The sequence below is a fragment of the Acanthisitta chloris genome, unplaced genomic scaffold (genome assembly GCF_000695815.1).
Source record: "Acanthisitta chloris isolate BGI_N310 unplaced genomic scaffold, ASM69581v1 scaffold6247, whole genome shotgun sequence".
Lineage (NCBI taxonomy): Eukaryota > Metazoa > Chordata > Aves > Passeriformes > Acanthisittidae > Acanthisitta > Acanthisitta chloris.
The window spans coordinates 85,346-96,279 of NW_008682013.1; the positions used below are offsets into that span (position 1 = coordinate 85,346).

The 10,934-nt window shown below is 43.9% G+C and overlaps 1 protein-coding gene across 1 annotated transcript in view; it reads right to left on the reverse strand.

Moving 5' to 3' along the window:
* The window catches only part of MCU (mitochondrial calcium uniporter), a gene marked incomplete at its 5' end in the record, with an annotated part of 12,663 nt that extends 2,869 nt beyond the window's left edge, over positions 1–9,794 (reverse strand). The window contains 5 exons of the mRNA XM_009078328.1: positions 829–1,017; positions 1,523–1,698; positions 4,705–4,809; positions 5,451–5,621; positions 9,725–9,794. Coding sequence (XP_009076576.1) covers positions 829–1,017; positions 1,523–1,698; positions 4,705–4,809; positions 5,451–5,621; positions 9,725–9,794 — 711 coding nt within the window. The remainder of the gene's footprint in view (positions 1–828; positions 1,018–1,522; positions 1,699–4,704; positions 4,810–5,450; positions 5,622–9,724) is intronic.
* Positions 9,795–10,934: the final 1,140 nt, after the last annotated feature.

A 10,934-nucleotide genomic window follows, 5' to 3' on the forward strand; every position in this document is an offset into this window, starting at 1 on the left:
CACAGCCCCTGTGCCTGGTACAGACCCAGCAGCACTTGGAGTCACTCCATCCCTGAAACACTGAGACTTTGAGGCCTGACAGAAGAGGTCCTAATTGATAGAGATGATTGAAACATCAAATCTGAGTTCAAACATGGCAGAAGTTTCAACCTCTCCTGTCACAAACTATTGCAGCAGACTTGACAGGAGCAGGCATGTCCTCAGCCTCTGACATGATGTAGCTGACAGACCCCTGGGACACCACACTGGAACAGCTGCAGCATCTGTCCTCATGGCCTTGTGATAACAGAGACCCTGAGCCCTCTCTGCCTCATTATTCAGGTGGGATTAGGAAGTTAAAACGGGAGAGATGAGGCAAACCGTGTACTAGAAAACTCAGAGTCTGTCACAATGACAAGGATCCAGAGAGGGAGTCTCATCTGGATGGGGGACCAGAAAAGCGTTTCCAACCAGATGTCTGAACCTTGGTCTCTTTAGAAAGGCCAACATGGCATGCCAGAGGGGTGAGTTTCCTTGGAACTCAGAGTACCTCATGCACTCATACCTGTCTGTTCTGGCTGTATCTGTCAGCAGATGAACCTGTATAGCTACAGCAATTGACCACCAAACATATAAAAGCATTTCTGGTAGGACAACCAGCAAACCAACAACCACCACCACACACCACCCCCCGGGCAGCACAAATGGAGCATGTGGCACCTAGATTCCAACAGGATAGGGAAGGGGCAAAGCAGCTCCTAACAGGCATAATTTTGGCTATTTCTCTAGGGAGCAGAGCCCAAAGCAAGTCTTCTACTGAAGAGTCAATGTCACCACAGCAAGTCCTACCTGGCGGGTCATTACGAAATAAGCATACATTGCCATGGCACTACCATAGGTGATGAAGTAGGTGACTGGTTCCATAATGTCCCAAGAGTATTCCCACCAGGTGAGGCGGGCCAGAATTCCAAACTGGGTGGCCATATAGGCCAGACCTCCCCACAACACCAAGGTTGTCCTCTTCTCTGCTTTCCTGCCCTTACCTGCACAAGATAGAAACACACACCTTAGAATCACTGATCGTCAAGGCTGGAGGAGACCTCTAAGACCCTCAGTCCAACCTTGTAGTCTCAAAAATTGTTACGTTAATATCATTAAGAGATAATGTAAAAACAGTACCTTGTATTACTAGCAACATTAAGTGGTTTGAAACATGATTTGAGTCTAGATTATGCAGACAGGCCTAAACTTCTTTCCCATCATGCATATGAGCATGCTCTGAATGCCTCACAAATGTGTTTATTTCTCTATGTTCAAGCAATGCTCTGTTGCATTAGTCCCAGTCTTTATTTGCTCCCAAGTTCATCTCCAGTTACTTAAAGCAAGAAAACAAAATACTTCCACAGAAACCAGAAACAGATATGGTTTGGTAAACAGTGAGTCTTCTGCTTCAGTGATCTTCAAACTGTCTGAAGCATGCCAGGGACCTAATTAAAACCTTGAAATTAATTAAGGCTGCATGTGGAGGATAGGAAAAATACACTGAAGAACTCCTCACTTTTTCTAGTGGTGCTAGTTGCTCCTTCAATTGCTCTAGTCTCCCTATGAGCTCCTTCTCCTTGTTCAGCTGGTGCTCCTCGATGCTCAGGGCAGTGTACAACTGATGAACCAATGTCTTCACATCGTTCAGCGTCGTTGCGTTTTCATGGCTTAAGAGCTCTAGGAGAAAACAGAGACCGCTTTATATACATGTACCCACAGGACCTCTCACATAACCTCAAGAAACCGCTATTAGTCTGCACAGGAAATGGACAAAACTTTTTTCAACAAGGAAGAGCTCCAGCACTCTAAGACAATGAGATGCCTTTAAAAGATAAGGAGGCTTTGTGAGTGGATATTCCTAACTTTGGATAAGGACAAGGAAAAGAGACACATCCTATTAAGCTTCTCAGATACCTGCAGCTACTTCTGATCCATATTTATATAGAAGACAAAATGAACAACTAAACTGGTATGATCTATCACAGCAGCTGTCAGGGCACAGAATTCAGACTACAGACCATGAGTAACCACAATCATTAGAATCACAGAGTCATCAAGGTTGGAGGAGACCTCCAAGACCACTGAGTCCAACTATTAACCTGTTACTGCTGGAACCCCTAAACCATATCCTCCAGCACCAGATCCAGATGCCTCTTAAACACCTCCAGGGATGGTGACTCCACCACCTCCCTGGGCAATATTCCAGTGCCTGAACACCTTAACAGTGAAGAAAATTTTCCTAACATCTAATCTGAATCTCAATCTTGATGAACGCAACCAAACGTCAAGGGTTAGGGACCCCACAACATACACAGTCTCATGATGATTGTTTTGGGTGCAAATGCCAAGAATTGTTTGCCGATACCCTGTGGGCAACACCCTTGTGCTGCCTACAGGGCAGTGAAATTCTCCCTCAAGGCATGCAGGGACAGAGACACTAACTGGAACTGCCTTTATCCTTGCATTTCAACACAAAAAGGACTCCTAAAGGACACCAGTTTGCAAACAAATTGTGCCTAGTGATGGTGTGTTACACACTCCAGATGGAAAAACACCAAGTTTCAAGTTAGAGCAAAAGACTTTGACATTAGCCAAGAAATAAACTATTTTTTAAAATTATTTTTGTATCATCCTTGGGCTTGTACCTGAGGTTATCAAAATATGGTTTTACCAACTCAAAAAGCTATTTGAGACAGCTTAAGTTTTAACACCAGCAGCTCAAGGGAAAGAAATGACTCGGTTATTTGTGCCAAGGCACACAAAACACATCATATTCCTCTCCCAGTTAAAGGGCTCCTGTTCCCCTAGGAAGAAAAATACACCTGTTCCTACTGAAGTGACCATCAGGAAGTATTTAGTATTTAAAATGACAGTGTTCTGGGCATCTCCATATCAAAATACACAAGGTGATCTTGTAAAGGTCTAATAGAGCTAATCTCAGTGCCTGTTTGCAGGCACATTCATTTCAGCACAAACTAACTATAGAAATCTCCTTGGCAAATGCATCCTGTAACCTAGGTGATCCCAGAGCACACCTGTCAGTGCACAATGGGTGTATCACACAAGGGCTGACAGAGCAGAGTAACTTCTCTGTGTGTGCAATACCCACTGATTTAGATACCCAGTCCTAATGGAGAGCATCCTGTTAAGGTGCTTTTAATGAGATGGGAAAAAATCATCTCTAGCAGAGGTCAGTCCACCCCATATTTAGGGGAGAAACAGCATCTCACCTAGTGCTGCACTCCCAGTTCCAGAGTCTCACACATCCTAGGGACAAAGCTTCCCTGAGTCAGAAATGCCCTTTTTTACTTGGCATTGTGAACAATAAAATGCTAAAATACATTTTAGGCTAAACAAATGCTACATTTTTATTCAGTTTTTCATGCTACATTAAATGCTAAAATATATTTTGACTATTTTCCTTTCCAAAAAGGTCCTTGGAAGAGAACTACATCTACAGAAGAAGATGGCATACACCAGCAGGTCTTCCTAGAAGTCAGCCACCCAGGACAGCCTCAGACCCAACCATATGGTTGGTCTCCTGAATTTTGATAGATAACTTGCTTTAAGCCTTGTTCTGGCTGGGCAAGATGGTGAAACAATCATTAACATTTCACAGCTTTTGCCTTCTGAAAGATTTTGTTCATCATCTACTCCTTGAAGAGAGGAAAGCCCAAACCTTAGCAAAAAGACCCAGGTAAACAGGGAATGGTATTTCCAACATCTAACCCCAACCAGACATGCAAGTCAGATTATAAATCCTTCCTAATCTGTTTGCCTGTCTACAGGGCTACAAGTTCTTTCTAGAAATCACAGTATTTCTTACAACAAAAGCAGACAACAATCCCCCTCAATTATGAGCCAACAGACAAGCAGAGCAATGTGTCCCAAACTGTCCCTCTTGTCCAGTGCTCAGAGCTAAGTACAGGCATGCAAGAACTCAGAGCTTCATGAAGCCTATAAAGCTGCCTAGGAGGAGTAGAAGGCAGATAAAACCACCAAGTTCCTGCCTCCACCAGTAACTCTGAAGTGCCTTAAAAGCTTCTGCTGAGTTTTCACATCTTAAAAATTACACATGTCCAAAGCATATTACTGAAATGGATTGAAATCAATTATTGAAATGGATTTTTTTCTTGATTAAAATAGGTTGGTTTCCCTTCCTATTTGATTCCTCCTAACACAACCTTGTAAGAGCATAGCCTGGCTATTTCACTGGCTGTGAGCTAACAAGGTTTGAGGCTTATTTGCAAGATTCGAAGTACCACACTTGAATGGAAACAACATTAACTGTCAGGGGAAGGAAATATGTATTCTTCCAAGCCAGATAATGTAAGTTCCAATCTAATTCCCATTTTGTGTTGTACTTCTTCAGAATGAGTTAAACCCTAACTGAAATTATTTCTGAGTTATTAGGAAAAAAACCTTGAAAAATTTAGAAATTAAAAGAAATTACATTTCTTTGTTTGTTCTTCTTGGGGGACTGAGGGCACTGGCTTAGAGCAGAATGAATATCTGCTTTTCATTACTGATTAGTCTGGTATCACTAAATTAGACTCCAAGGGCAGGATTAGCAACTGCAAGGTTTCCCTTTAGAAATAGCACTTCATGTTCTTGGCCAAGTTGTTAAAGCTGCTTGTAATTAAGGACGGAACTGAACACTGACATTGACCCAGGCTGGGTTACCTCTCTTTGGTGGTCTGACGTGGTACGTGACATCGTTAATGATCAGTTTGAAGTCATCCAGCAGCAGCAGATCTATGCCTGTGGAGGAGGCCACACGGGTGCCATCTGCAAGGCAAACACAGACCACTCACTGAGCAAGAGGAACAATGCACTTAAACATGCCATGACTAAGTTGGAACACCATCCCAAATCCAGATGTTGGGCTCATGCTTTCCCACAGACAATACTCTTTGTCAGGACAGATGAAACACGAAACATGACTGAACTTCCTTAGCTAAGGCAGGACACGTTTCCCTCATATCACCTCTTACACTGAATTCCTTACAATCAATTAGAACCTCTATTGTAACTTGCATCTTTCCTACCACATAGTAGAAATCATAGTATCATAGCATGTTAGGGGTTGAAATGGACCTTAGAGATCATCCAGTGCCAACCCCCTGCCCTGGGCAGGGACACCTCCCACCAGAGCAGGTTGCTCAAGGCTTTAGCCAACCTGGCTTTGAACACTGCCAGGGTTGGGGCAGCCCCCACCAAAACTCACCAAAACCCACCTCCATTAGGACCAATTTCCTTGACAGCCCTGACTACACAGGTACAGTCAACAATACTCTTACTCTTGGGAATGGCATTTCTACCTTCTGCTTTTTCAGGAACATCGAAGAACTCACACCACAGCAAACTTCAAAGGCTGGAAGAAAATAGCTGGCAGGAAAGTAAATCAATGAGTTTGTAAACACCAGTACCTGCTGAGTAGATTGCAACCCGATCAATGCCTCGGTCCTCTGCTTGCAGCTGTTGTAGGAACACCCCAACCGAGTCTGAGATGGGTTTCAGGGTGAACTGGCAGCGCTCGCGCCGGGACGGGAGGCTCACGGAAATCACAGGTAAGCCGTTCTGGTAAACCACTGTCACTTCTGCAGAGACAGAACCACGAAACCACATGTTTAGCATTCAAAATTAACAGCTTTTCTCATAGTAGTGCTCTGTTCATCCCATGGACAAAGGCAAACACGGGAATGTGCTGAATATAAAATAGACTAAATGTTTGGTTCATCTTTTATCAAGAAATGTGTCCATCAAAGAAAAACTGAGGCATATCAGAGGATTTCCCTCCCATTAACTTGGCAGTATCTGTAAGTTTTCTGTACTTTTCCACATAGCACAAGTTAGTCACTCTAAACACAATTATGTTTATACTAAAGGCAACATCAGATCTAAAAGGCACAACATGGCAGCACAGTATGTTTCAGTTGGTTTTTGAGACTCAAAGTATTTCAGATTATTTAAGACAAACCACTGCAATTTATGAGGATTTATAGCCCAGGAGACAAAGGCAGACTGTGTATATCAGGAAACATCAAGGAAGGACCAACTTCAAATGTTTTTGTTCTTGTTTAGTTCTGGTTTCCTCTTCTTTGTCCCGAGGCAACAAATCTTTACAAGCACAGTGAGGAGCAGGAGGTTGTAAGACGCAGCACTCCCAGTTTAAGCTTCAAGGTCATTTCATCTAAAATTCATGGGATCAATATGCTTTGTACTTCTCCAGACAGACACGACTTCTGTGCAGATAAAACTAGATTTTCCATTTCTTTAGTGCTGCCAGGAGCTTTTTCAAGAGCATTCGTAAGGATTTCAGTGCAGCCTGCTAAAATGCATGGCAATGACCTGCATGAACTGTAGACTAGTTACTATTTTACTGCCAGAAGACAACCAGTTCCATGTGCTCTGAGACATCCATCCACAGAAGAGAAGACACAAGTTCATATTCCCTAAGCCTGAATCACAGACAAAATTGTCCTCAGGTGCAGTAGTTGCTAAGATATAGCAGAAAAATGGTTCACTTGGGATTGCTATGTATTTTCCTTATGTAAAACCATAAGGTCTTTTGGACTGCTCAGAGCATTTGCCATGTCTCAAGGATGGTGCAGTCACACCCACCCACGCTGCATCTGCCTCGGTATTCCCACCTGTTGTAGCCTGGGTCAACTCCATGAACCACCGTGTCTCCTTAAACTCACTGAACTCATGGATTGACGTGCTAAGGCGATTTGAGCAGCTGACAGCAAAACTAGTCAGTCACAGAACTCAACATGAGTAGAAAGAGAGGCAAATCATGTTATTTTTAACTACCAAAGGGAACTATCAGGACAAGCCTTGCCAGGGGCTCATGGATGTTAAAAAAGGATGTACCAAGTGCACTTGTACAAATCCATGAGAATTCTCTTGGGCTTTTGAGTTTGCTGTCACACACCATGAACTGAATCAAGCATTTTTCCCTGTTCCAGGCAATTGCTACCCTAAAGTCCTTAAAGACTAGGTGGAAGCAACCAAGCATGGACACCTAAACCTGCTAAAGCATCCCAAGAGGGCTCAGCGTCTGACTGCCTATAAATGCCTGTTCTCAAGACTCAGACACCTGACAGGATTTCAGTAGCTTTAGTGTTTTGAAGCTCAGAACTCAGAGACAACAGTCAGATACTTACTGGAAAGAAATAAAGCAAACTGCCAATTTGTGTGGACAGTTAGACAGAATTTTGAGCTCCTTATCAGCAGTTGTTGTGACACCAGCTATCAGATTTTTGTGGGTTCTTTCAGTCAAGTATCTGAGAGACTGGTAAGAAATAGACTAACATGAGCTACACTTGTGATAGCAGGCTCAGGAGGAATGATCAACATGTTTAGAAGCTTAAAATAGCCACTTAAGTATTGAATTCCTTGGTTCTGTGAGCAGCATCTACAGCAAACTTCTGTACTTACATAACCACGAGGCACAGAAAACATGATTTAAAATGCTACCTGGGTCACACAGGCTCTGAGCCAGTTCTGTGCAGAGCAGGAGGGAGAACAGTGTTTGCATTGACAGTTCTCTGTGTATCTCCACCGGTACCACACCACAACCACAGCTCCAGGATGCCAGCTCTAGAGGAAGTGCCTACCAGCACCAGCCCTGCTGCATTTTAACCTCATCAACATTGATAGCACACACAAAGCCTTTCTCAAGGATTTCCAGCTTAGGTGAAGTGTTAAAACCCAATTATTTCCCTTCAAAAGATGGTGTCAGTGAGTCTGGAAATACAGCTCCTTTATGTTTTCCTTGCAAAAACCTTGTCAAAGTCATTTTCTAGCTTAATTCAGTGGTGGAGAAAGTTCATAATTCCAGTATGATCCTCTCATCACCTCCCACACAAGTAACTCCGGTCAGATTTTTACTGCATTGGAGAGAGAGGCAAGTAAAGAAGAGAAAGCAATTCGAGGGACATGTCAGTAACACAAACCTCAGGCAGCAGCAGACAGCTCCAGTAAGAGTTATTAACAAGTCCCTGAGATATGCTGCCTGCCCTGCTCTCCACTGCTCCCACCACTCTGTGCATCAGGGCAGCCTCAGCTTACTAAGTGGACAAAGCATTTGGCACCTCACTAATTATAGAGCTAACATTTTGGCTAATCTTCACATGGTCAGTTTTAAGCCAGGATTTAAATACCCGGGACAAGTGAAAACAAGTAATTACAACACAAGTGTACTTCACTTACAGACACCTACAGCCCAACCAGGAATGCTGATAAATAAGCCCATGGAGAATTTGAAAAGCTTTACAAAGCTATATTAAGTGTGAGGTTGCTTTGAGATGAGTTCCATGCAAGCACCAAGAAGATTTGACTCAATTCTGTGCGCACCAGCAACAGGTCATGGTTTCGGTTTTTTTTAAGATCTCCATTTTTGCATAGAACAACTTAAGCAATACGTGAGGTCAAAACAAAGCTCAGTGAAAAAGAAAAGGGTGGGCAAAGAACTTAGCATTGAACATTTACTGCTGGTAAAGGTGAAGTTATTGGAAGAAATAACAAGAGAAATATTCAATCACAATGTGAGGAGAGGTAAAAATCAAATTAGGCAAGTAGCTACACAGTGACATTATCCTCTCAACCTGACACTTGTACCTGTTTAAGCCTCTAGGTTTTTATCTGAGCTCTCCACAGCAGTCATGTTCTCTTTGTGCTTGCACACACTCACTATCCTGACAGGGAAGTGATTGTGCTGGAACTCATTTATTAGCTTTGAGGTCTTATTAACAAGCCTTAATGAGGAGAGGGTCCTTTCACTGCTTGTGTCAGTCAGCACCAGTCTCTGTGCCCAGCATGCAGATGTTAAGCAGACAGAGCTCAGAGCTGCTGCTCATTTCCTCTCTGCATTCTGGCACGCTGAGGTTTTGAAAGTTCCACCAGTGCATCCTTTTGCTTTATGCTCTGACAGCCTTATCAAAAAGCTTAATGTTTGAGCTGTCCCAGAATTTAAATAAAGGAGCAAAATTGCATTGGCTTCACAACTTATCCACTGCAGCAAGTGATGGGTTTGACCGCTCCAGCACGTAGCTGGGATGGACTGCACTTGGGTTACATAAAGGAATTTCAGAGGGCAGAGGCAGAGTGGGGCAGCCTGGAAGGGACCACAGTGAGACATCTGGCCCAACCTCTGGGTCATCCCAGTGCACATGGCTCAGGATTGTGTCCAGACAGCTCTGGAGTATCTCCCCAGTGAGGAGAATCCACACCATCTCTGGGCAATCTGTTCAGTGCCCAGTGACTGCACAGGAAAGAAGTTCTCCGTCATGTCCAGGAGGAACTTCCTGGGCATCAGTGTCTGCCTGTTACCTCTTGTCCTATTGCTGAACACCACAAAGCAGACCCAGATCCAGTCTGTGACACCTCCCTGCAGGGAGGACAGTACACATCACACAGACCTCAGGGCTACTTCAGGAACAAGCCTGGCAAAGAGCTTTGGACAGCTGCATGCAATCCAATCTCTCTGGGTAAAGCCAGTCCAGCTCTGTAAGGACAGTGATCAGAAAAGTTCACCATTGCCTTAATTCTTCCTGACTCTGTTCTCTCTGTCACTTCCTTAGCTCCATACTGGATTGCTGCCTAGTCCAAAAAGCCTCAACCAGGAAAGGGGGCAGGGAACGAGATTGAAGTTAGTGAAGCTGAAGTGAGCCAAGAGCTCCTCCACGGCTGCACTCACCATCAGAGGGCACCACGGTACTGCAATAGGCCACTCGCACGCTGTGCCAAGGAGACAGCCGCTGGTGCACCTGGAAAACACAAGCACAGCAAGGAGGACAAACGTTAGAGTCTGGCGGGATCGCACTCGGTGCCGTGCCCCCTCCCCAGTGCCTGTGCCAGGCACCTCCTCCCAGCCCCGAACCGGGAGCACCTGTCGGGAACAGCCTCTTCCCTGCCCATCTGTCACCCCACGGGGTTTCCCCGCTCAGCCAAGTTCACCTCCACACACCTCACTCCACACACATTGCCGAGTCTCTCACAGAACAGCTGTCATTTGTTTTCCTTGACATAATATGTATCTTAAAGCTACATGGTTAATCAGTTTTAAGCAATCCATTCAGCCTAGTATGCAGTCATAGAAAATGCAGAAATCACAAAAAACATCAGTCTTTAAAGGTTAAAAAGACGTTTTTGCATAACCAAGGAGGAGAGTTGGAGTGGTGGATGAAGAGGTTCATTCTCTTTGGTTGTTTTCCATGACAACACGACTTCTTCCCTGTCCTTACAGAGGGAAGCCAAGCCCTAAGACACAAGTAGTAAACATGCCTGTTCATAGAAGAACAAACTGTTCCAAGATAAAAAGCAATAATTGTAATACTGAGCTATAAAAAAACCACAACAGACCAATAAGAAGAAAGTGCATGAATGGTTTGTGCATTCTGCAATCTTAGCAAGGGACTCATTTGTCCAGGAATATCTGCAATCAGACTGATTTAAAGTCAGTCTGTTAGGGTAAACTATACAAGTCATAGACTAATCCTTCCCCAACAGTGAAATACAACTCGGGCACAAAGAGCCCAGCTCTGAAACAGAACCAGGCACAGCACCAGCCCTCACCTGTCCATGGAGGTATATATTTCAGTGGCTAGCCTCAGATTTTCAACAGCTGCAGCCCAATTTGGGCATTCCTTTGGGCTGGGATATTTTTCTTTGCTGATTGCTAACACACAGCTGCCAAAACTACATTTCTATAAAGGCACCTCACAGGGAAGGCTTGTTTAAGTCCATTTCTAATGAAAGCTTGCAAACAAAACCCAGGCTGTTAATTATTTCCCTGCCAAATTTGCTCAGACCTCTCTATTTCATGAGGTTGCCTTTAATAACCTACTTAAAATAAGATTTAACTACGATTTCACATGTCCTTTGCCTGCTATGCAAATCAAGGACAG